We start from the raw sequence: 27,151 nt of genomic DNA on the forward strand, positions 1-27,151 counted from the left end.
TGTACATACCCATGTCTATCTCATTATGCCACATGTCAGTTGTGGTATCCTTTAAATCTAAGAAACTGATGGATTCGTCACTTACAGGTATTTCCGAGGTGAAACGCATGTTCACCCGGTTGTCATTAAGGTGACTCATGAAGGCATCGAACTCCTCTGTGTCTCCCTGCCACATGACCAGCACATCGTCCACATACCGGGCCCAGGTTTTAATGTTGTGTCTAAAGGGATTCCTAGAGTTCTTCACATAGACCTCCTCCCAAGCTCCCAGGAAGAGGCCTGCATAGGTACATGCCATAAAGGTCCCCATGGCTGTCCCGGACATCTGGTGGTACCACCTTCCATCGAACAGGAACACATTGTGAGTCAGAATGAACCTTAGGCATTCACAAAGGAAAACCTTGTACCCTTCGTACTTGCTTGTTCTTTCCAGGAACCTCCAAACTCTTAGCCCCTCCTCGTGGGGTATCCTGCTATATAGACTTTCCACATCAATGATGGCTAATTTAAAGCCTGGTTTCCATACCACGCTTTCGATAAGATTAATCGTGTCGAGTGTGTCGGCCAAATAGGCCGTGACCCCCACGAGTAGGGGACGTAGCAGGTGATCAAGGAACCTGGACAGACGCTCCGTCAGCGAACCACACCCTGAGATGATAGGTCTCCCTGAGGGGGTTCTCTGCAGACTTGTGTAGTTTGGGAAGGTGGTACCACACTGGGTGCCGGGGGGACACGGGGAGTAGATCAACCGCCAATCTCTGTGGCATGTACCCTTTTTCAACTCCCCGTCTTAAAGAAACACTGAAGAGAAAAAAAATGTATATTATGATTTGTATGTGTAGTACAGCTAAGAAATAAAACATTAAGATCAGATACATCAGTCTAATTGTTTCCAGTACAGGAAGAGTTGAGAAACTCCAGTTGTTATCTCTATGCAAACAAGCCATTACGCTCTCCAACTAAGTTAGTCGTGGAGAGGGCTGTTATCTGACTTTTATTATCTCAACTGTAAGTGAACTGTTTACTTTTTATCTGCTAGAGGAGAGGTCATTACTTCACAGACTGCTCTGAAAGAATCATTTTGAATGCTGAGTGTTGTGTAATCTGCACATATTATAGAATGCAATGTTAGAAAAAACACTATATACCTGAAAATAAAAGTATGAGAATATTTTCTTTGCTGCTCATCTTCTAGTAATTATTCATAGTACACAACCAATTCATTATATCATATTTTTTTTCGCTTCAGTGTCTCTTTAAAGTACGAAGAGTTGATTGATACCTGTACGTGGGATTGGTACCCAATTTTTCATAGAGTTCAGTATTGTTTAATTGCCTGTAGGCCTCTTTTGTGCAGAAGTCACTCGACATAATCACCACATTCCCCCCTTTGTTCGCCTGTTAGCAGACTTGTCGGTTCTGCATAAATTATCAGGGGCTCGATTGTAGCACATTGCATTCATGTCGGCAGCGACCTGGTGAAAAAACTGATCAACCGGGGAACCGGGGGGAATGGGTATGGGTCCAGTCAACTTGCAGGCTCGGAAATCCCCAGGATTGCCCAAAGACAGACCCTGTGAGGACGTGTGTGTTTCCCCTGTATCACAGGAACCTCCCTCCTCCCACAGCTCCTCCAGTATCCGGAGTGCCTCTATCTCAGCGGTGTCCCAATCTACCATGGGACTGAACCTTAAGGCGGATAAGGGACTTCTCACCGATACTGGGCTCCATCACTCTGTCCTTGGAGCCCCTTTACCCCTTCCCCACTCCAATAGAGTTGGTTAATCATCATTTTTCTAGTAGTTTTGTAGAGGTCAATGAAAAAGTCCACATAATCAAATTTCTGCGTGGGCGAGAACCCTAAGCCCTTTTTCAATAGTGAAATGCAACATTCAGGGATAATCTGTTCGGTCATGTTGACCACCTGAAGTTCTCCCTTTGAATGTGACTGTACCACTGGCTCAGGGCAGGCCTCTACTCTTTCATTCTCCTTCTCTTTGTGCTGCTGTTGCCGTGTCGATTCTTGGTGGCTACTGGAGAGTCCCAGGTTACATTTCTCCCAGTGTCTGTTTCTTCCTCCTCGGCGGATCCTCCGCCTAAAGGGGTCGAGACACATGGTCCTGCAGGGGTTGGTTTAGCTTTAGGGTCCGGGTTATGGCCTCACTTCTTCTTTTTAAGCTGTTTTGGTTTTAATTTACCCTCTGGTTTTTTATCTTCCTATGAGTCCGAACCAGAATCCGTGGTCCAGTATCCCTAGCCTTTCCTCGGTCTAGCCCCTCAGTTCGGAACCCCTCCTTGACCCCAATAAAAGATCCTTCCTTTTTAGAAGTCGTCCTGATCATGGTGGAACTTCTTAAGCTTCCTGGCCTTTAGCTCGTTTTGGATTGGTAGAACTCTTTTCTCAATCTTAGAGATAATGGAGGCAGAACTCTCCTCTGAGGCTACTTCTTGTAGTTGTTCCCTTGTTTCTTGGAGCTCCCCAGAGACCTTGTTATGCTTCTCAATAGTACGTTCTCTAACGATATCCTGTAGGGTTCTACAATAATTCAAATGTGCGGTCTCCCACCTCTACACAAACTTTTTGTCGTCTTGGTACTCAGATGGTTCTTTATATAGGACCTAAAGCCATGTGCATTGTAGCCCGCCTCTTTATACTTAAGGTGGTAGCAGTCCAAAACAACTTGGTCTTTTTTTCGCAGAGAACGCTCAAGTCCGCTCTTATCAGCCGAACGACAGACTGTACACACACCTGATTTTACGTCAGAACAACCGGTCCTTTGGACATCCAAACGACCCGTCGTTCGTGGAAATCCGGCGTGTGTATGGGCCTTCAGACTCATCATGACTGTACTGTCTGTAGGCATGCAATTTGATGGCCTGCATGCAGGTCATCAAATTGCATGCAAATGTTTTAAACTGTCAAAGCTGTCAGCTATTTGGTTTAATACTCCCCCAAAGCTCACCCAACCCTGGCCATATATTAGACAAGACACGGAACATTTATATCTCACATTTCTCCGGGCGGACTCAAAGCGCCAGAGCTGCAGCCACTAGGATGCACTCTATAGGCATTAGCAGTATTAGAGAGTCTTACCCAAGGTCTCCTACTGAATAGGTGTTTGCTTACTGAACAGAAAGAGCCGAGATTCAAACCCTGGTTGCCTGTGTCAGAGGCAGAGCCCTTAACTAGTACACTATCCAGCCACTACACATATACAAACAGAACATTTATATCGCGTTTTTCTTCTGGCGGACTCAAAGCGCCAGAGCTGCAGCCACTAGGATGCGCTCTATAGGCAGTAGCAGTGTTAAGCCTCTTGCACACTGCAAGTGATTCCGATTCAGATTCCGCTTTTTACATCCGATTCAGATTCCGATTTGCAGTGTGCAGGGAGCGAACTGCAAATCGGAATCGGATGTAAAAACTGATTAAAAAGCGGAATCTGAATCGGAATCGCTTGCAGTGTGCAAGAGACCTTAGGGATACTTGCCCAAGATCTCCTACTGAATAGGTGCTGGCCTATTGAACAAGCAGAGCCAAGATTCAAACCCAGGTCTCCTGTGTCAGAGGCAGAGCCCTTAACCATTACACTATCCAGCCATATGCTAACAGATCAATCCCTGCTCTTGTAGTTTAAACACAAGAAATCAATACATAAACCAGCTGCACTCCCAGCAGTATAAACCAGAACATTTTGCATCTGCTGCACACACACAAAGCACACAGACCCAGACATGCACATGGAGAGGGGAGGAGCAGGTTGGTTCTGTATAGGGAAAGTGGTGGGGGAAGGTGTGTTCTGCATATGGAGAGGGGGCAGATGTGTTCTGCATATGGAGAGGGGAGGGTGCAGGTGTGTTCTGCATATGGAAAGGGGAGGGGCAGGTGTGTTCTGTATATGGAGAGGGGCAGGTGTGTTCTGTATATGGAGAGGGGCAGGTGTGTTCTGCATATGGAGAGGGGAGGGGCAGGTGTGTTCTGCATATGGAGAGGGGGGCAGATGTGTTCTGCATATGGAGAGGGGAGGGTGCAGGTGTGTTCTGCATATGGAAAGGGGAGGGGCAGGTGTGTTCTGTATATGGAGAGGGGCAGGTGTGTTCTGCATATGGAGAGGGGAGGGGCAGGTGTGGTCTGTATATGGAGAGGGGAGGGGCAGGTGTGTTCGGTATATGGAGAGGGGGCAGGTGTGTTCTGCATATGGAGAGGGGAGGGGCAGGTGTGTTCTGCATATGGAGAGGGGCGGGTGTGTTCTGCATATGGAGAGGGGAGGGGCAGGCGTGTTCTGTATATAGAGAAGGGAGGGGCAGGTGTGTTCTGTATATGGATAGGGGGGGGGGGGCAGGTGTGTTCTGTATATGGATAGGGGGGGGGCAGGTGTGTTCTGTATATGGAGAGGGGAGGGGCAGGTGTGTTCTGTATATGGAGAGGGGAGGGGAAGGTGTGTTCTGTATATGGAGAGGTGAGGGGGCGGGTGTGTTCTGTATATGGAGAGGGGAGGGGGCAGGTGTGTTCTGTATATGGAGAGGGGAGGGGCGGGTGTGTTCTGCATATGGAGATGGGAGGGGGCAGGTTTGTTCTGTATATGGAGAAGGGAGGGGCAGGTGTGTTCTGTATATGGATAGGGGAGGGGCAGGTGTGTTCTGTATATGGAGAGGGGAGGGGCGGATGTGTTCTGCATATGGAGAGGTGGAGTTGTGGGGCATCACTTACTCAGGCCTTACAGATGCCAAGCTGAGCTGTTGCCAAGAAACAAGATTCAGCCAATCAGCGATGGAGCGGGGCTGACACAGGAGCAGATGTGTAGAGGATGGGTAGAGGAATAGTCAGGCTGGTCTCTGTTGGTTACGTTGGCGGCAGCAGTTGGGATATTGCAGTTTTCAATCCCTTCGGTTTCTTCCATTCATGCAAACTGGCTGTTGGTTATCAGATGTGCTGAGTATATACAGCTTTATTAAGCTAGAATATTGATTCAATTAATATTCTAGATTGAAGGAGATGTAAATACTCAGCACATCTGATACACCAGCGGCCAGCAGTCGGCATAAATGGAAGAAAGGGGAGGCATTAAAAACTGCCCACAACATAAAATTGTCCTAATGCTGGGTACACACCATGAGATAGTTTGGCAGATAGATGGTTCAATAGATATTTTCCGACATGTCCCATCTTATTTTCAATCATTTTTCTGGTCGATTTCTCATAGAAGCGAATGGAAATAGATAAGAAAAGATAGGAGAATTGAGCCGAAAAATGAATCGAAAATCAATCGAACAGAAAATCAACCAAAAGAACGCATTGTGTGTACCCAGCATTAGATTACTGAGGCTAGTGACAAATGAAAAATTAACCATCTCCATTGCACTTTGGCTACTTCAGATTACAATAATTAAACACATCATCAGGCAGTGCTTAGTACCTGTCAACCTGCACATGGCACGCAGCACTGGCTGTGCAAGATTGTTACCTGCCCTGACTGGTGAGTGGCTGGCTGGTCGGCGTGGCCTTGCTTTGTTTGTAATCCGCCTCAGAGGAGGCTCAGTGCCGCAACTCTAGTGCACTTCTGGTGGGCTGCAAGAGGGGAAGGCGGAGCTATAGCCTACAAGCTGTTCTTTGATTTCCGTCCAGGTAGATCCCAGTCACCGGCAGCACTGGCTGTTTTATCTGTGTGTGGCTTGTGCGGGGGGGGGGATGAGATTGCAGGTGGGGCGAGTGGGCTGGAGGAGTGACACCAATCATGCACCCAGCTTTTAAATTGCAATAGGTGGATTTAGAGAGCTGCTTTTGTAGCATAAGGCACCCGTAGGCACATGCCTACAGTGCCTTATGCTAAATCCAGCGCTTATCACCAGGCCACCATCTTGTGGTCAGTCGCAAACTGCAGGCTCTATTATCAGTTATAGGAAGAGAGAACAGCTGGAGAGTATGCGGGAGATAAAGGGGTGTGGCAAGGTATAAGGGTGGGATACTGGACGTATCCACGATCATGGAGGCGTTTCCTAAACGTATATATTTATGTGAAAAAGCCCCCCCTTCGGGGAAAGACTCACCAGACTTCTAGGCCTACAAGGCCAATGCTCGCATTCGGGGTATTGGCCACCCCGCAGCCTCTCTGGCAGTCCTCTCTTGGCTATTCCCAGTCTGTGTAAGCAAAAAGCGGATTCCACATCGCGTAAAAGCGTACCAGTTTATTTTTAAAAAAAGTTAAAAACAGATCAGTGGTGTATAACCACTCATTGGGTCAGAAAACTTCATCAAAAATGAAAAAACACAGCCAGCCCCTTGTTTTACAAGCTACCTGATTCCAGGTACAGGGGTATGCAGAGATGAGATGCACTAAGCTGGTGACAAGGCGCACGCCTCTGTCATTTAGTGTCCCTCTCCGCAATAGCTTACTGGCTAGTGCTCTAAAAGATACCGAGCCTGCTGCACACAGACAATCCCGCCGCGTCCAGCGAGCGTTGTGCGCTGTGACGTCACTCCGTGGCTCCGTGGACGACGCTCGCTGGACGCGGCGGGATTGTCTGTGTGCAGCAGGCTCGGTATCTTTTAGAGCACTAGCCAGTAAGCTATTGCGGAGAGGGACGCTAAATGACAGAGGCGTGCGCCTTGTCACCAGCTTAGTGCATCTCATCTCTGCATACCCCTGTACCTGGAATCAGGTAGCTTGTAAAACAAGGGGCTGGCTGTGTTTTTTCATTTTTGATGAAGTTTTCTGACCCAATGAGTGGTTATACACCACTGATCTGTTTTTAACTTTTTTTAAAAATAAACTGGTACGCTTTTACGCGATGCGGAATCCGCTTTTTGCTTACACAGACTGGAAATAGCCAAGAGAGGACTGCCAGAGAGGCTGCGGGGTGGCCAATACCCCGAATGCGAGCATTGGCCTTGGAGGCCTAGAAGTCTGGTGAGTCTCTCCCCGAAGGGGGAGCTTTTTCATTATATGACATATTTGCTGTGTCTAAGAAGGAACAGGCAGAGAAGAGCGCTTAACCATTTTTACTGAAGAACTTTATTTTGATGGTTGCACGCATCTAGGAAGAGCGCTCCTACATGATAATTATTATATGAGCAAGGACATTATACATGTGGTTACTGCCTGCTATTGTGTTTTACTTAGAATTTAGCACCTGTAATATGAATGTTTGATGAATGTTTGATTCATTATCTTTTATATAAAACATTTTTTAGAGGTGACCTATATAACATCTACTCAGCATATGAGCGCAGTATCAGGGTGCTGTAATTGTTGTGAATATATTTATGTGAAACACCTTCTGTGATGCTGTACAATGTTAGGAATTATTTAGTGAGCTCCTCTGATGCCAGATACTGTATAATGCTGCCCTGCTGATATTGGTAGTCCCTCAAAAACTGCAGCTGCTATCTTATGTAATCTTGCACGCTGCCTCTAAAAGTCTCAGCTACCATAGATGAATGGTGATCCTGTGAAATCTTCCCCAGTTGTAAACAACCGTCGTACTAGGTGAGCACTGCAACTTAACTCAGACCTGCACAATCATCCACGGATGCAAAATCCTATTGCTAACAGCAAAGCAACAGCCTATACAGTGTGTGGCTGTATGGGGATTAGTCTCTGTACTTACGCTACCGGTATTCACCGCTCGTCTTCACGGGGGAGCACAGCTCAGGGCACTTCCCTCCTATTTGCCAGACATCCTCGTTTCCCCGCAGCTTGAAGCCGGTGCACCGCACAATTCGTTCCCAGGAGGTCCACGGACGTCCGGAGGAGGTTCCACTTCGTTAACGCTCACATGGTCTAGACCAGGGCCCGCCCGCTGACGCATTTCACCCCGCCCACTGGGCCTTTTCAAAGCATAATGGGTTAGGGCAGTCAGGAAGGCTCTTCCCTTCATTCGGTATACAGCTCCTCCTTTTATTTAACCCCATAACCGCTGGCATACTGTGTTTAACAATCATAGCAGATTACATGGATTACTTTTAAGCACTTCCACACTTTCCTTTACTATCTCAACAATGAATAGTCAATTCTTAAACATACATCAGCAATTTCCAAAGCATGTTCCACTCCTAATGCAGGAAATAGATCATATTGATATCTGAATTCAATCCCTGAGGGATCTTTATTTCCAATCGATAGATCCAGCTGGTTTCAATTTTATACAGTTCTTTCTCGATGTCACCCCCTCTCTCTCTTTGGTACGTTTTGCTTTATAATCCCCTTAAAACATAGGCCTGAAGGGTCCTTATCATGGTACTTCTCAAAATGCAGACCTAGGGGGTTATCCTTCTCTGCTTTTTCAATATTTTTTACATGCTCACCGATCCTAGTGCCTAATCGTCTTTTCATTTTTCCGACATATAGTAAATTACATGGAGATGTGATGCAATAAACAATTCTCTCAGAGTTGCAGTTAATATTATTAATTTATTTATTTATAAAGCGCCAACATATTACGCAGCGCTGAACATTAATTTAGGTTACAGACAATATTTAGGGGTGACATACAGCAATATGACAATACAGGAATACAAGAAAACCAGATCACACAGCACAGTAGTACAAGGTAATGCTTAGTCAGTCACTGGAGGGGAGCATGGAGATTAGGCAAGTTAGGTTCACTCAAATGCATAACATGGGTGCACAGTAATGGAGGTGCATGATCAGGTAGGACACAAAAGGAGGACCCTCCCCAAAGGCTTACAATTTAGAGGGAGAGGTAGGGACACGAGAGGTAGGGGACCAGGGTTCAGCTGTGGGTTTAGAGCAATTGTGAGTGGTGGTAGGACAGAGTGAAAAGGTGAGTTTTCAGGGCCTTCTTGAAGGTGTTGAAGGAGGAGGCTGCCCTAATGGGTGGAGGTAGGGCGTTCCATAGTGTTGGAGCGGCTCTTGAGAAGTCTTGGAGGCGTGCATGGGACTGGGTGATGCGGGGGACGGTCAGGCGAAGTTCATTGGAGGAGCGGAGTGAGCGGCTTGGTGTGTATCTCTGAGTAAGATCAGAAATGTAGGTTGGACAGGTTTTGTGGACGGATTTGTAGGTCAAACACAATATCTTGAATCTGATTCTGGACTGGCTAGGAAGCCAGTGGAGGGATTCACGGAGGGGAGCCGCCCTGGTGGAGCGATGGGAGGAGTGGATAATTCTGGCTGCCGCATTCATGATGGACTGCAGTGGGGCTATTCGGGTCATAGGGAGACGAGACAGAAGGGCATTGCAGTAGTCGAGGCGGGAAATTATGAGGGCATGGATGAGGAGTTTGGTGGTGGCAGAGGTCAGGAAAGGGCGAATCTTACAGATGTTACGAAGGTGGAAGTTGCAGGACTTTGTGAGGTTTTGGATGTGGGGAGTGAAGGAGAGTGCGGAGTCCAGGGTGACACCCAGAAAGCGGGCTTGAGAGGTAGGGCGAATGGTTATCTCTAATCTCATATGTTCTCGTCCCCTTCGCATTGGTAAAAGTTTTTGCTCTCTTAACCAGGCTACAAACACAACAATTTCCGCAGCTAAACATACCAAATTTTTGTGGGAATCGTCCCAACCAGGTTTACTTCTGACAACTATTAAATTCAGACCTCACCAATATATTCTTTAAATTCTGTGCCCTTTTGGCTGTCATATAGGGCCTGTCACCAACTATTCTGGTGATCATCTGATCCAACATCAGCACATTCCAATATTTTTGTAACACATTTTGTAAATTATACCAGTGCGATCCATACATAGTCACGAATCTAATTGGATCCCTTTCCCCCACAACTTTCTTGTTCTTTTTCTTAGGTAAACTTTCGCTGCGGACCTCATCTCTCCCTTTTTCTCACATTCTCTGAAATTCTTGCTCAACCAATTCCCCTGGGTATCCCCTTTGTACCAATCGGTCCCCCAACTCACGACCCTCTCTTTCAAAATCACTGTCCAGCGTACACAATTTCTCCTGTGCCGATAAACCTGGCCCCTTGGTACAGCTCTTTTTTGGGAAATCAGGTGATGGCTACCAAAATGCAACAATGTGTTGCCTTGCCATGGGTTTCCTATATGTCATAACTAATCTCTCACCCTCCCTACTAAAAAGGTTAATTCCCTTTCATCCACATCAAATGTGAATTTCAGGTTTCTCTCGTTGTTTCCCAACTCAAGCATGAATTAGCATAGCTGGTCTCTTGTTCCCCGCCACACCAGGAGCACGTCATCTATGAATCTCAACCACAAGCGCACATGTCGCTGGAAGAGGTCCATAGGGTAGACGTCCTGTCGTTCCCACAGCCCGAGATGGAGACATGCGTAGGCTGGGGCGCAGGACGCACCCATCGACGTACCCCTGGACTGGCGGTAGAACCGACCATCAAACACAAAACAATTGTATTTCAAAACACATTCCAAAGCTTCAATCAAAAACCTGTTATGTAGCGGGGAATCTGGGTAGTGCTCCTTCAAGAAAAAGATGTAGATGCCATCCCCACCTCGTGGTGTATGGACGTATACAGGCCCTCCACATCCACACTCACAATGAGATCCCCACCAGAGACAGGAAACCCCTCCAAGACCCCCAACACATCTCCTGTGTCTCTAATGAATGAGGGTAAAACTTCAACAAGTGGCTTCAATTTTCCGTCGAGATATTTTCCCAATCTTTCCAACGGGCCCTCAATACCTGACACAATCGGGTGGCCGAGAGGGCGTTTCCTGTCCTTGTGGATCTTCAGAATAGTGTAAAATATGGGGGCCCTAAAAGTAGTTACACTACAAAATTCATCCTCATTCTTTGTGAGAACCCCCAGTTCTTTTCCCCTATCCACTAACAAGTTGACTTGTCTTAATTGCCAAAAACGGATTTTCCCTAAGTCTCAAATAAGTTTCACTGTCTCCTAGGAGCCTTAAGCATTCTCCTTTATATTGCTCAGTGGAGAGGATAACGACATTTCCTCCTTTAATCGCTACTGCGGATGATAATATCATCTTGTTCCTTCAAAAATATCAAGGCCTGTCTTTCCCCCGGGGTGAGATTGTCTTTAGAGGATTTTTTAGGGGTCCAATCTATTTTTTCCAAATCCCATTGTACAAGATCTCTAAAGGCTTTTAGTTTGTGATTTAATTGGGGCATGTGTCTAGATTTTTTATGGACTTTCATCAAATAACATCTCCAAATCTCTCAGGGAATTCCTTTCCTCTACTGTCATTTGTCCCACCACCCCTGTGGCTTCTACATCAGTTCTCTTATTTTCCTTTTCCCCCTCTGGATTCTCAAACATGAGTTTTAGTGCTACTCTCCTCAAGAAAAATGTAAGATCCTTAAACACCTGAAACTCATCTCCCCCTGCACAAGGGGCAAAATAAAGGCCCCTTCGCAAAAGGTTATAACAGTCCTCATTTAATGTCAGGTTAGTCAAATTGATCCCATAATTTAACCTTCCATCGTTTATTTTTGTCCCCTGACCGGTTAAACCCTTTTCTCCACCTTCTGTGTTTTCAAGTTGCCCTTCCTCGTTACCCCTACCATCCTTCTCCTCTACGTCTTCGATGTCCCCATCTCCTCCTTTGTCCTCTTCTTGCTCTAAAAAAAACCACCCCACTCTTTCCTCCCCTGTCCTCCTCCTCCTTTCCCCCTGGCTCACCTTTCCTCCCCCTATTCCACTGTCTACCCCTAGATCTACTTCTTGGTGTCCCTCTCTGACAGTCAAACTCACCGTCATATCACGATTTTACATCTTCCTGGGACTTTTTTTTTTTAATATTAATTTGCTGTCTCCTAACTTCCCCTTTCAATTGTTTATTCAATTTCTCAAATTGTGGATGTTTCTGAAAGGCATCTAGTTCCCCCTTGCTTATCTCTATTTCCTCACCCAACTCCTCCAATTGGATCTGTTCCTCCTAAATAATCATATTCATCGTCGTAATTCCTCTCTTTATACATTCCTCTTTCCATACCTTAATGAATCGCTCTGTATGTAAATGTTCTGCCAGGACTATCCTTTCCCTCATACCCCATGGGACTACTTGCTCCTTCACATAACACTTAAAGGGGAACTTCAGCCTAAACAAACATACTGTCGTTAAGTTACATTAGTTATGTTAATTAGAATAGATTGGTAATATAATCTCCTACCCACCCTGTTTTAAATGAACAGGCAAATGTTTGTGATTCATGGGGGCAGCCATCTTTTTGGTTGAAAGGAGGTGACAGGGAGCAAGAGACAGTTCCAACTGTCCTGTGTCCTGATCACCCCTCCCAGCTGCACACGCTAGGCTTCAAATTTCAAATTCAAAATGTAAGAAAAAAATTTGCACCAAAACAGCAGAACGAGAACAAAAACATCAGAAATCCCATCATGCTTTGCACAGCATCAGGGAAAAATTGCACAGGCAGTTTTCTTCTGTGCAGCTAAAAATGAGGCTTGTATAAGAGAAACAAAGTTCTGATGCTGTGAAACTGTTAAAGAAACACCAAGCCTTTTTTAGTGCTGCTGAGTCGATTTTTAGTCTGGAGGTTTACTTTAAGTGTGGATATATCCCACTTCCTCCTTAATGATTTTAACTACTTCCCGACCGCCGTATAGACAAATGGCGGCCGGGAAGCTGACGCCGCAAGGACCGCCGTATAGACAAAATGCGGCGGTCCTTGTATGGGCGTGGGCGGAGCGATCGCGTCATCCGTGACGCGATCCTCCGCCGGGAGTCGGAAGCCTGGCATTTTGCCTCTGCTCGCCGGCCACTTAGCAGCGCCGGCGAGCGGAGGGATCTCGGGGATCCGCCAATCAGAAGGTATAAGGCACTTTGTTAAGTAAACAAAGTGCCTTATACGTGCTTCCTCCTCGCCTCGTGGTCTCATTGTTGCAGAGACCACTAGCGAGGAGGAAGCACTTTGTGAGTATTACAGCACACACGTTTTTTTTTGCCTACAGCCCCCCTGATCTCCCACCCCAGGCCTCATACCCCCCCTGATCACCCCAGCAGACCCCTGCCAGCACCCTTGCACCCCTTTAAAAACCCCAACCCCCCCACCTATCACTAACTTTAAACGCTATCCCCTGCGTTAGGTCCCTAACTGCCTCCTAGTCACCCCTGATCCCCCCCCCCTACCTTTAGATCACCCCCAGACTCCATCCCAGACTACCCCCCTGTATACTGTATACAGCTACCTTACCCTCTGATCCCCTTCTGATCACCTGTCTATCACCTGTCCATCACCCCTTGGCACCCCCACCCATCAGAGCAGACCCTAACTGCCCCGCGGGAGTAACCGATCACCTGCCCAGGCCCTCGATTGCCCTCATACCCCCCTTCTGATTACATCCCCTGCTCTTTGTTTACATCTGTCCTCCCCAGCAATCACTAACTGATCTGCGATCAGTAACCCCCTGTGTCTGCCTCTCATCAGATCAGGACTCAGTTTGCCCCGTGCAGGCTCCTGATCAACCCCCCACTCCCTCAAATCGCCCTCAGACCCCCCCCCTAATCACCGTCCAAGTGCATTGTTTTTGACTGTCCTGCGCTTGTATTCGATTGTGCTGCGCTTGTATTTGATTGGGCTGCGATTGTATTTGATTGTCCCGTGATCTGCTTCGATTGTCCCGTGATTGTTTGATTGCCTGAGACCCCACTTCCCGCCACACCCAATCCCACCCTCCCCCCATCACCTTCCGAGTGCATCAGATTTGATTGGCCTGTGATTGGAGTCGATTGTGCTGTAATTGTATTTGATTGTCCCGTGATCGGCTTCGATTGCCCCGTGATTGTTTGATTGCCTGAGACCCCACTTCCCGCCACACCCAATCCCACCCTCCCCCCATCACCTTCCGAGTGCATCAGATCTGCTTGTGCTGTGATTGGAGTCGATTGTGCTGTAATTGGATTTGATTGTCCCGTGATTGTTTGATTGCCTCTGAGACCCCACTTCCCACCAACCCCAATACCTCTCAAATACTCCCTTTTTGCTAGGTAGGTGCTCTTTTTTTCTGGGTAGTCTCGGAGGAAAACCCCATAAATTTAGCAATCCAAAATGGCAAGAAGGGGGCTTTCCGATGACGAGGTATACAGGTATATGGACCAGTCGGATGAGTTCTTTTGGGAAGAATCATCCGTCGAATCTTCCGGGTCCAATTTTGAACCTGTAGAAAGCAGTGGTTCCCTGACCGATACTGATGACGAGGCTATGGTCCCGGCTACAGCCAGGCGTACCAGACCCCAAGTCGTTAGACCGCAGGTGGCGCAGGATCCGCCTCAAGGGCAGCAGGGTGGTGCTAGCGCTGTTGATAGTTTTCTTGGTGAGGCAGGCACCAGCAGCGCAGCATCTCCTGGACTTAGTGCCAGTGCTTCCGTAGACCCTGACGAAGTGGTGAGCGTCAGCATGGAAGTGGAAACTGGTACGGTGGCAAGTGCAGTAGTACCCCCGTCGCAGCCACCAAGAAGAAGACGGGCCCGTAGTACCCATAGACTCCCAGAGGTGCTGGCACAACCAGATTGGCAATCCCCTGATTCCGCCGCACCCGTAGTGCCCCCTTTCACCGCCCAGTCTGGAGTCCAGGTGGCGACAGCTCATCTAGGAACGGCCCTAGACTTTTTGCAGCTGTTCATCACCCAGGTTCTCCTGGACTTAATTGTGGTTGAGACCAATCGTAAAGCCACACAATTCATCACCGAGCACCCGGAGAGCATGTATGCCCAGCCTTTCGGGTGGAAACCAGTCCAAGTTTCCGACATTAAAATCTTTTTGGCCCTTATCCTTCACTTGGGACTAATGAAACAAAATGTATTGCGGTCGTATTGGTCTACGAACCCAGTACATCATGTTCCCTTGTACCCTGCTGCCATGTCCAGGACACGATTTGAGTCCATCCTGCGCTTCCTGCACTTCAACGACGACGAAACCTGTCTTGAAAGGGGAGACCCTGCTTATGACCGGCTCCACAAAATTCGGCCCCTCATAGACCACCTGTCCTCAACATTTGCAGATGCTTATATCCCTGAACAGAACATCTGCGTAGACGAGTCCCTCTTACGCTTTACCGGGCGCCTTGGCATCAAACAGTACATCCCAAGCAAGCGCGCCCGGTATGGGGTGAAACTGTATAAGCTCTGTGAAAGGGCCACAGGCTATACATGTCGTTTTAGGGTCTATGAGGGAAAAGACTCAAAATTGGAGCCGGTCGGATGCCCTGACTACCTGGGGAGCAGTGGAAAGGTTGTGTGGGACTTGGTGTCACCCTTGTTCCGGAAGGGGTACCATCTTTTTGTGGACAATTATTACACAAGTGTGGCCCTCTTTCAGCACTTAAAGTTAGAAGGAATCCGATGCTGTGGCACTGCGCGGCCTAGTCGCCAGGGCTTCCCCCAACGGCTCGTTACCACCAGACTTCAACGGGGGCAGAGGGCCGCCTTGCGTACTGAAGACCTGCTCGCGGTGAAATGGAAGGACAAGAGGGACGTTTACTTTCTGTCCACCATTCACACAGACACGACTGTCCAAATTCAACGGGCAACTAAGGTCATTGAAAAGCCCCTTGTCGTCCACGAATATAATGTCAACATGGGAGGGGTGGACTTCAATGACCAGAGGTTAGCGCCCTATTTAGTTACCCGGAAAACAAGACGCTGGTATAAGAAAGTGTCTTTTTATCTGATTCAATTGGCAGTTTACAACAGCTTTGTTCTCTACAGTAAGGCTGGGAGAACTGGATCTTTCCTCCAATTTCAGGAACAGATCATTCTGGACATCCTGTATCCAGGAGGTGCCAGGCCCCCCCCCCCCAGATGCAACTAGCCGACTGCATGGTAGGCATTACGCCTATCAGATTCCGTGTGCCCCAGGTCAACGCATCCGAAGAAAACGTTGTCGTGTCTGCAGCAGGACTGGAAGAAGGAATGACACCAGTTTTTATTGTCCCCGCTGTCCTGACCAGCCTGGCCTATGCGTAGGGCCGTGTTTTGAGAGGTACCACGAGCAGGTACACTATTAGAACCTAGGGAACTCCAGACACAGGAGTAGGCACACACTCAGTGGTCTTTTGCACATTGTCGCAGGGAGAGGAGAGGTAAGCTTGAAGACCAAACGGGTAAGCATAAAAGTGGGAAGAAGGATCGGTTTCCATGCTTGATATTGCTGATCTGTCCTGGATTGGCGATATAAGACGGCATGTTTGAATTTCCCTTGAGTGTGGACACCCCCGGTTTATATGTGATTTGGGCCGATGATGATGCTTTAATGCCACACAGAGTCATCTCTATTGGCAGGCATATTGCTGTATCCTACAGGCATAATGCTGTATACTAAAGTTCTGAGGCCCAGTCACATAAGTTGGTGGCTCACCCTGAGTGCAGGGTGGCACGGGGTGTCTCTCTCCTGAGGTTATCACTGCCATTGATGTGGAGGAAGATCTGCCATTGATGTGGAGCAAGGTATGTTTGCCGTTCATTTTTCCTTTCAGCCCAGAGTGCATTACCCGTATACCCAATATAAGGAGTATAGCAGAAACTCCTAATACTGGCCATACATGTAATGATTGCAGAGACCCTAAAATGCCAGGACAGACTCCACAAATGACCCCATTTTGGAAAGAGGACACCCTAAAGTATTATGTGAGGTGCACAGTGAGTTCATAAAAGATTTTAATTTTTGTCACAAGTTAGCAGAATTTTTTTTTTTAATTTTTTTTTAACAAAGTGTCATTTTCCGTTAACTTGTGACAAAAAATAAAATTTTCAATGACCTCACCATTACCCTCATGGAATACCTTGTTGTGTATTCTTTCCAAAATGGGGTCATTTGTGGGGTTTGTTAACTGTCCTGGCAAGTGGGCGGGGTGCTAAATTGTGAGCACCCCTGTAAAGCCTAAAGGTACTCATTGGACTCTGGGCCCCTTAGAGCAGTTAGGGTGCAAAAAAGTGCCACACGTGGTATTGCCGTACTCGGGAGAAGTAGTACAATGTGTTTTGGGGTGTATTTTTACACATACCCATGCTGGGTGGGAGAAATACCTCTGTAAATGACAATCTTTTGATTTTTTTACGCACAATTGTCCATTTACAGAGTTATTTCTCCCACCCAGCATGGGTATGTGTAAAAATACACCCCAAAACACATTGTACTACTTCTCCCGAGTACGGCGATACCACATGTGTGGCACTTTTTTGCACCCTAACTGCGCTAAAGGGCCCAAAGTCCAATGAGCACCTTTAGGATTTCACAGGTCATTTTGCGGAATTTGATTTCCAGACTCCTCCTCACGGCTTAGGGCCCCTAAAATGCCAGGGCAGTATAGGAACCCCACAAATGACCCCATTTTAGAAAGAAGACACCCCAAGGTATTCCGTTAGGAGTATGGTGAGTTCATAGAAGATTTTATTTTTTGTCGAAAGTTAGCGGAAAATAGATTTTTAATGTTTTTTTCACAAAGTGTCATTTTCCACTAACTTGTGACAAAAAATAAAATCTTCTATGAACTCACCATACTCCTAACGGAATACCTTGGGGTGTCTTCTTTCTAAAATGGGGTCATTTGTGGGGTTCCTATACTGCCCTGGCATTTTAGGGGCCCTAAACCGTGAGGAGTAGTCTGGAAATCAAATTCCGCAAAATGACCTGTGAAAGCCTAAAGGTGCTCATTGGACTTTGGGTCCTTTAGCGCAGTTAGGGTGCAAAAAAGTGCCACACATGTGGTATCGCCGTACTCGGGAGAAGTAGTACAATGTGTTTTGGGGTGAATTTTTACACATACCCATGCTGGGTGGGAGAAATATCTCTGTAAATGGACAATTGTGTGTAAAAAAATCAAAAGATTGTCATTTACAGAGGTATTTCTCCCACCCAGCATGGGTATGTGTAAAAATACACCCCAAAACACATTGTACTACTTCTCCCGAGTACGGCGATACCACATGTGTGGCACTTTTTTGCACCCTAACTGCGCTAAAGGGCCCAAAGTCCAATGAGCACCTTTAGGATTTCACAGGTCATTTTGCGGAATTTGATTTCCAGACTCCTCCTCACGGCTTAGGGCCCCTAAAATGCCAGGGCAGTATAGGAACCCCACAAATGACCCCATTTTAGAAAGAAGACACCCCAAGGTATTCCGTTAGGAGTATGGTGAGTTCATAGAAGATTTTATTTTTTGTCGAAAGTTAGCGGAAAATAGATTTTTAATGTTTTTTTCACAAAGTGTCATTTTCCACTAACTTGTGACAAAAAATAAAATCTTCTATGAACTCACCATACTCCTAACGGAATACCTTGGGGTGTCTTCTTTCTAAAATGGGGTCATTTGTGGGGTTCCTATACTGCCCTGGCATTTTAGGGGCCCTAAACCGTGAGGAGTAGTCTGGAAATCAAATTCCGCAAAATGACCTGTGAAATCCTAAAGGTACTCATTGGACTTTGGGCCCCTTAGCGTACTTGGGGTGCAAAAAAGTGCCACACATGTGGTACCGCCGTACTCGGGAGAAGTAGTATAATGTGTTTTGGGGTGTATTTTTACACATACCCATGCTGGGTGGGAGAAATAACTCTGTAAATGGACAATTGTGTGTAAAAAAAATCAAAACATTGTCATTTACAGAGATATTTCTCCCACCCAGCATGGGTATGTGTAAAAATACACCCCAAAACACATTATACTACTTCTCCTGAGTACGGCAATACCACATGTGTGGCACTTTTTTGCAGCCTAACTGCGCTAAGGGGCCCAAAGTCCAATGAGCACCTTTAGGCTTTACAGGGGTGCTTACAATTTAGCACCCCCCAAAATGTCAGGACAGTAAACACACCCCACAAATGACCCCATTTTGGAAAGTAGACCCTTCAAGGTATTCAGAGAGGGGCATGGTGAGTCCGTGGCAGATTTCATTTTTTTTTGTCGCAAGTTAGAAGAAATGGAAACTTTTTTTTTTTTTTGTCACAAAGTGTCATTTTCCGCTTACTTGTGACAAAAAATAATATCTTCTATGAACTCACTATGCCTCTCAGTGAATACTTTGGGATGTCTTCTTTCCAAAATGGGGTCATTTGGGGGGTATTTATACTATCCTGGAATTCTAGCCCCTCATGAAACATGACAGGGGGTCAGAAAAGTCATAGATGCTTGAAAATGGGAAAATTCACTTTTGGCACCATAGTTTGTAAACGCTATAACTTTTACCCAAACCAATAAATATACGCTGAATGGGTTTTTTTTAATCAAAAACATGTTTGTCCACATTTTTCGCGCTGCATGTATACAGAAATTTTACTTTATTTGAAAACTGTCAGCACAGAAAGTTAAAAAAAATCATTTTTTTGCCAAAATTCATGTCTTTTTTGCTGAATATAATAAAAAGTAAAAATCGCAGGAGCAATCAAATCGCACCAAAAGAAAGCTTTATTAGTGACAAGAAAAGGAGCCAAAATTCATTTAGGTGGTAGGTTATATGAGCGAGCAATAAACCGTGAAAGCTGCAGTGGTCTGAATGGAAAAAAAGTGGCCGGTCCTTAAGGGGTAGAAAGCCCTAGGTCCTCAAGTGGTTAATAGCAATTTATTGTGTTCCCTAAATAAGGTATCAATATTCTCTTCTGAATCTTTTACCACACCTGTTTCTTTAACTGCTCCCTGAAATGCCCCACTTCTATCCTCTATTTCTGTGGAAATGACATATGCCATGCTTGATTGCTACCACAGTCACCTCTGCCTAAATTGGAGTTCCTGCAACAGATAATCTCTAAAATAAACCTGAACAGGTTCTATTCACATGACGTCTGCTGTATAATATGCCGCTAAATCCTCCAAAAATGAAGGTTGTTTCGTGTCCACTCCGAAAGTTATACTACATATAAACAAAAAATTGGATCGGGTGGCCAACAAATGCTACATTTCATTGACCCTTACTTACCTGTGTGAGATCTCTCATGTATAAGAAGATATGATTTATGTGCAAAACATTTCCCACACTCAGCACATGAATATGGCTTCTCACCAGTGTGAGATTTCTCATGACTGTCAAGATGTGATTTCCGAGCAAAACATTTCCCACACTCAGCACATGAATATGGCTTCTCACCAGTGTGAGATCTCTCATGACTGTCAAGATATGATTTCCGAGCAAAACATTTCCCACACTCAGGGCATGAATATGGCTTCTCACCAGTGTGAGATCTCTCATGCATGACAAGATATGATTTCTGTGTAAAATATTTCCCACACTTAGCACATGAATAGGGCTTTTCTCCAGTGTGAGCTCTCTCATGACTCACAAGATTTGATTTCTGTACAAAACATTTCCCACACTCAGGGCATGAATATGGCTTCTCACCAGTGTGAAATCTCTCATGAATCACAAGTTCTGATTTCTGTGTAAAACATTTCCCACACTTAGCACATGAATATGGTTTTTCACCAGTGTGAGATCTTTCATGTCTAACAAGTCTTGATTTCTCTGCAAAACATTTCCCACACTCAGCACATGAATATGGCTTTTCACCAGTGTGGGATCTCTCATGAAGGCGAAGACTTGATTTCTGTGCGAAACATTTCCCACACTCATTACATAAATGGGGCTTCTCACCAGTGTGGGATCTCTTATGATGGAGAAGATGTGATTTATGTGCATAACATTTCCCACACTCAGCACATGAATATGGCTTCTCACCGGTGTGAGATCTTTCATGTAGAACAAGCAGAGTTTTCCATAAAAAACCTTTCCCACACTCGGCACATGAATAGGGCATTTCTCCAGTGTGAGATTGCTCATGTATGACAAGTTTTGATTTGCATACAAAACATTTCCCACACTCAGAACATGAATATGGCTTCTCACCAGTGTGCAATCTCTCGTGTCTGACAAGTTTTGATTTGCATAAAAAACATTTCCCACACTCCGAACATGAATATGGCTTCTCACCAGTGTGTGATTTCTCATGTCTGACAAGCTTGGATTTGAACATAAAACATTTCCCACACTCAGCACATGAATAGGAATTCTCACCAGTGTGAGATCTCTCATGTATGACTAAATGTGATTTATGTCCAAAACATGTACCACACTTAGCACATGAATATGGCTTCTCATCAGTGTGAGACCTCTCGTGTATAACAAGATTTGATTTCAGCACAAAACATTTCCCACACATGGAACAGGAATGAGATCGTCCAGCAGTGCGAGAGCTGTACTGGGTATGAGGCCCCTCAGGGTTAGACATGTGAGGGGAGTCTGGGGGAATATTAGGCGTAACTAGGACCCTCTCATGAGTTCTCTGATGTTTGACAAGGTATGCTTTATACCCAAAACATTTCCCACACTCAGCACATGAATATGGCTTCTCACCAGTGTGTGATCTCTTGTGTATGACAAGATAAGATTTGTATAAAAACATTTCCCACACTCAGCACATGAATAGGGCTTCTCACCAGTGTGTGATCTCTCATGTAGGACAAGATGAGATTTCTGTATAAAACATTTTCCACACTCAGCACATGAATTGGGCTTCTCACCAGTGTGAGATCTCTCATGTCTGACAAGTTTTGACTTCTCTGCAAAACATTTTCCGCATTCAGTACATGAATAGGGCTTCTCACCAGTGTGCGCTCTCTCATGTATGACAAGTTTTGATTTGAATACAAAACATTTCCCGCACTCAGCACATGAATTGGGCTTCTCTCCAGTGTGTGATCTCTTGTGTATGACAAGCTGTGACTTCAATGCAAAACATTTACCACACGTGGAACAAAAATAAGATCCTCCAGTGGCAGAGCCCTGCTGGGTGTGAGGCCCCTCAGGGTTAGACAGGCGAGGAGAGTCTAGGGAAATATTTGGGGTAACCAGATAATCTGCAGAAGACTCTTCTCCAATGGCATAATCATCCGTTGTACAGTCTGTGGATACAGAGAGACGAGTCTTTGAAAGGTTCCTGATGCCGGGACTCAGTGCTGCAAATAGAGAAACATCACTTCCTGTTATGCCTGCATACTATTTACATGACATTTGTATACAATTTAGTTATTTGCATCTCATTGACCGTCCCTACAACTAAAGCATTGGCCATACATAACATAACACTGTAGCTGGATGTAAATGCTTACATACTGTATATACTCCTATACATAACTCACCCCCTACTGCGACCAGTCTGTGTACAGTAATGTACAGCAACCTTTATCAACTTATTGCAGACTACTAACACATAAGGTACATAAACACCCCTGATATATCTGAATGAGTTGTTGTTCAAACCAGTCGTTGGACGTGTTACGTTCGCTCATTAGACTGATAGCAACAGTTTTGACTGATCCGCTTGGCAAATCCATGGACTAATGGTCATTCAAACTACAGTTAGGTCCAAAGCTGTGTACAAATTACTTGTTGTTTGAAAGTCTATTACTTTGACACTAATAGACATTCAAAAAACAAGTCGTTTGATCAGTCGTTTGATCTGGTTCATTGTTTTATCCAGTCCATTGACCAGTCAAACAACATTTAAATTAGCTGTAATTAGCATTTGTTTACTTTAAAAAACCTCAGGGAGATGTCCCTAGTCACCAGATGGGGACTCTATTCAGAGAAAGGCTTCCCTCACAGCAGGAGACCTATTCAAAACCTGCTTTCCCACAGACTTCATGGCACCGATGAAGGGCAGATCTGAATGCATGTGTGGTATGATTTCCTGTCGGTATACGAAAACCGTATATCGCACACCTATGAAATTCATATAGTCTTATTCGCTGAAGTCTGCCCAACGTGCGGATATAAAATTCATGGCAATATCTCGTCCAATTATTGCGGTATGAATCTTCTCAGGAACCTGAGAAGCTACCCAAGTCACGTCTGATATATTAATCTGTATTTTCCGACAAGTATGAATCTGTTATCCACCTAAATATGACATGTATTGTTTATGAGTTACGGCATTTTATAAGTTTAAACCTAAAATCTCTCAGAGGGAATGAACTGTCATTGGTGGGTAATTCAGAGGGGGCAGGCATTGCCACACCCCCGAGCCAGCTTCATCAAAAGCACCTGGCCAGCAGGCGGACCTCATTCCTCCATTTTCCCACCTTCATGAGAGCTGCTTCCACTTTGAGGAACAAGTGGCGGCAATCTTGTCTGAACTTTGCTCCTGGACTGAAACAAAGCACCTTTTCCATGTGCTCAGATTTTCCCAGAAGGACATCTCTCTATGAACTTTAAGTATCCGTGTTTTCTCCCTTTTATTTTCATACTGTGTTATCTCATGTCTCAATAATTGTTGATTTTAATAATTTTCTGTATATATTAATTATTCATATTGCATATTTAATAAATGACGTTCAAACGTCCTTTGTTTATTCAGCTACCCTATTATTCAGCTATACAGAGAAACTGAACCCAGACTTCTGAGGAGACGCTACTTTCGTTGCTAGCTAGACAGAATAGAGTGTGTTTAACCGTTTTATTTGCAGGTCTAGAAATAGCTAGTCAGTGGGTGCTTCTGGCCCAGGAAAGCAGAAGTGGTGGCAGTTATACCCTGAACTAGTGTGTAAGTTGTAATTACCGAACCTCACAGGCTCCCTTCTGGTCAGGCTGCTGCCCAAATTCTGTCGGTTTCTGCCCACTGATCGCGACCACAGCTTGCATGGTCTGTGTGCTGAAACCGATTGGAAGGCAATTTGCGGTCTGGCCACTAGGGGCTCTGTGACAGTGGTGACATCAGGTAAGTTTGCTTTTAGGCTTTTTACCCTATGTCAGATGTGTTCAATCATAGATATCCCCATTGTACAGTAGGTGTAGGCAGCAGATGCATCCACCGTTAGCATAGGAACCCCTCTAGGAGATTGGCCTTGACGTCGGCAGCGGGGCTTAAAGCAGACCTGAACTCAGAACTTCCTCTCTGCTCTAAAAGATACACGACAGCATAATAACCTTTCTTTAACATCTGTAACATTTCTTTGTTACAGCTGATACAAATCCTGCAATAAATCTGCAGTGTGTCTACTTCCTGCTTTCACGGAAGCAGACGTATTGTTAACATCCTGTGCTTTCAAATTAGCCTCTCTGCCATGGCAGTCAGGTGACCCAGCCGAGGGATCAAATTACAACTTGTGATTAGTCACAGATGAGAAAGAATTAGACAGGCTAAACTCTCTGAATACATGCAGGGTGCATTTCTCGATGTTTTCCTTCTGTCCAGTGAAAGAGTTCAGGTATACTTTAACCCCCATGCATGTTGGATATGTGGCACCAACACTAAGTCGTTAACACTAAGTCACCCCCTACTGTGACCAATCTGTGTACAGTAACGTATAGTGACGGTTATCAGCTTGTTACAGGCCGGTAACACTAAAGCCTCGTACACACACCTAACTAACATTGGCCGAGGCAGCCTATAACGACCAGCTCAGCCAATAGGCGAGTGTACAGAGGCCCCCCAACCAGCAACGGACGATCGGCGAGCAATCTGCCTGGTGGATCAACTTGGCCATCTTTGGAGACACCACTCCCCAATGGCCACGTGATGTCACACACATGCTGCTCTGTTGTCCCCCCCCCCCCCATATAACAACAGAACATGTTGTCAGAAACACAGCTGACATGCATCTGTAAAGGCCAGCCCAGCAATGTCGCCCAAGGTGATCGGGTTCCTATCCCTAACGGTGACATTAATTGTTAGGTGTGTACAGGGCTGTGGAGTCGGAGTCGGCGCACTGTTGGGTGCCTGGAGTCGGAAAAAAAATGCACCGACTGACTCCTAATAAATTTAAACTGTAATTAAAATAGAAAATATGATAAAATGTTCTATTTCTCAGATAATAGTCATCACAAATAATTTATACATACAGTAATAGCTGTGCTTAGTCCACACAAATGAAATAAACCAATCAAAATTAGCTACTTGTGCTGCTCCAATAAAGCAGTCCCCGTATTTTTAAAGTCAGATATACATATCTGATAGTGACTGTACAGTATATATGATGTGTACACAGGAATCTCTTATATATACACGAAATAACATCTATGCTGTAAGAATAAAGCCTGATGCGTAACCGTGTCACAAATAGAGATGGTCAATAAGATGGAAACAATTCTGCGCTGATGCTGATTTATGCAAATGTATGCACTCTCTTTGCTCATGAAATCAAATAATTTGATATGTTGTTAAAATTTGCTTTGGTGACTACGAATTAAGTAAAATAGAAAAGTTTTATACGGGAAGGGGGAAGAGGCGGACATGACGGAGTAGGGGGGCGTGACCATCCCCTTCCCCGATCTGGCTGCCGAGTGTAGCGCGGCGTGAGTGGAGGACCGGGGCAGGCAGACGGGGGAAATAGCCTTGCCCAGCCAAACCGTCCCGGCCCGGCACTGGCAGTAGAAGGGCTCCCTGGAAAGAGCAACGCTCAGTGGGCATGCCTGAACGGCCAGGAGCGGGGCAGAGTGGCTCCACGTGGAGGACCGAGGGAAGCAGACTTACCCAGCTAATCCAGCCCGGTCCCGGCAGCAGAGGGGCTCCTCGGGAAGAGCAACGCTCGGCGCGTGTCTCAGTGCTGTGTAGCCAGGACAGGCAAGGAGCCAGGAGGCAGGCAGGAGGCTCCACGTGACCAGAGAGAATTAGGAGGAAGAGGCGGAGGCCGGAACAGCACGGGGAATCACTGGTACATTTTCATGCGTATGGAGCTAGGAGCACGGACTGGTGGCGGAGAGAGAGTGGAGCTGTCAGCATAAGGTGCACGGGCCACAATAAGGAAGCTGTGAAGCCATAAAGACCTGTATGAAAGTGCCCGGAGCAGTGGGGGCGTGAATCAGGAGAGCACTGGGTCAGTACAAGAGTGGAGAGCCAGGGGAGAGCTCAGAACGGGAGGAAAGAGCCTTGGGGACATTTGATAGCTGTGGAGGAAGAAAGAGCAGCCATAATGGTGAAAGAAAGAAAAGGAGAAGAAAGGGAAAAACCTGACCAAGGAACAAGAGGGAGCTGGCCAGCATGCAGTGAATAGAATTTTCAGTACGACAAACAAAACCCCCATAAAAGAACCCGGACTATCGGACTGCCCCCTGGTAGCCTCAAATACGAGCTCCCCGGGCATGGAAGCGTTGGAGGAAAACGTCACTCAGAGAGGTAATCTAGAGGAAATCTGGAAATGCCTAAGAAGCCTTCCAACCAGGCAGGACCTGGAGGCCCAGACAGAACGGATTGTGACATCGCTGAAGCTGGAGAGAACAGAAGTTAAAGAGGAGCTGAATGTCCTAAGGGAAAAAACGGGCACTATGGTTGCGGAAATATCTAAACTACAAGCAGAGGTGGAGGTACTAAAGAAGACAGGTGAGAAGCAAAAAAACTGTAATATGGCTTTAAAGTATGATATTGATGATATGCAGAATAGAGAAAGGAGAAACAATCTGAGAATAAAGGGGGGGTCCCAGAGACAATTCAGAATGAAGAGATAGAAAACTGTCTACAATCGATATTTAACACACTCCTGGGCCGCCCAGAGGAAGCCAGTATTAAATTTGACAGAGCACATAGGGCACTAAGGGTGAAGCCTAAGGGGAATGAACCTCCAAGGGAGATAATTTGTAAGTTTCATAATTACCGAGATAAGGAGGCCATTTCGGAGAAGGCAAGACAAAAGGGAAATCTGGAGTGGCAGGGGGGTAATATCAGTATTTTCCAGGACCAGTCTTATGTGACTTTGATGCTACGTAAAGCAATGAAACCTTTGCTGCAGGTATTACAACAGAAGGGGATTCAATACAGGTGGGGATTCCCCTTTGCGCTGATTATTCGCAAGAATCAACATATATTGACTTTGAGGAGACCGAATGACCTCCCTTATATATGCAAGGAACTGGACATACCGTTGATTGAACTGCCAGACTGGGATCTGGAGGGTCTGGGCAGGAATACAGTTAGCAATAAGTAAAGAGATGGTGGGGGTGCGGGGGGGGGGGGGGGGGAAGAGGAGGGAGTAGGATTTGGGTCTGCGGGCAGTGTCTGGGGCCTTTTTTTTTTTTTTCCCCCTTGTCGCTGTTGTTTTTGACTGGGCTTACTCTATATGGAGGGTGAGGGATAGGGTGAGGGATATATATGTGCACGATACAACAGAGGTTTGTGTGGAAATTTTTTTTCGAGAGATGTAAAAGATGTATTCTTCACAGAAAATGAAGGGGATTATATAGGTTAGATTGATATCAAAGATAGGAGAATTATATGTTGAAATGTGGGGGGAAGTGGGGAGTGGCGTAC

The 27,151-nt window shown here is 45.9% G+C and overlaps 1 protein-coding gene across 1 annotated transcript; it reads right to left on the reverse strand.

The window, feature by feature from the left end:
* Positions 1-19,307: 19,307 nt before the first annotated feature.
* Positions 19,308-21,389, reverse strand: LOC137562621 (zinc finger protein 84-like). Its single transcript, XM_068274135.1, has one exon. The coding sequence runs from the start codon at positions 21,311-21,313 to the stop codon at positions 19,826-19,828; it is 1,488 nt and encodes a 495-aa protein (XP_068130236.1). The 5' UTR covers positions 21,314-21,389; the 3' UTR covers positions 19,308-19,825.
* Positions 21,390-27,151: the final 5,762 nt, after the last annotated feature.

This window comes from Hyperolius riggenbachi, chromosome 3 (assembly GCF_040937935.1).
Source record: "Hyperolius riggenbachi isolate aHypRig1 chromosome 3, aHypRig1.pri, whole genome shotgun sequence".
NCBI classification, from domain to species: Eukaryota; Metazoa; Chordata; class Amphibia; order Anura; family Hyperoliidae; genus Hyperolius; species Hyperolius riggenbachi.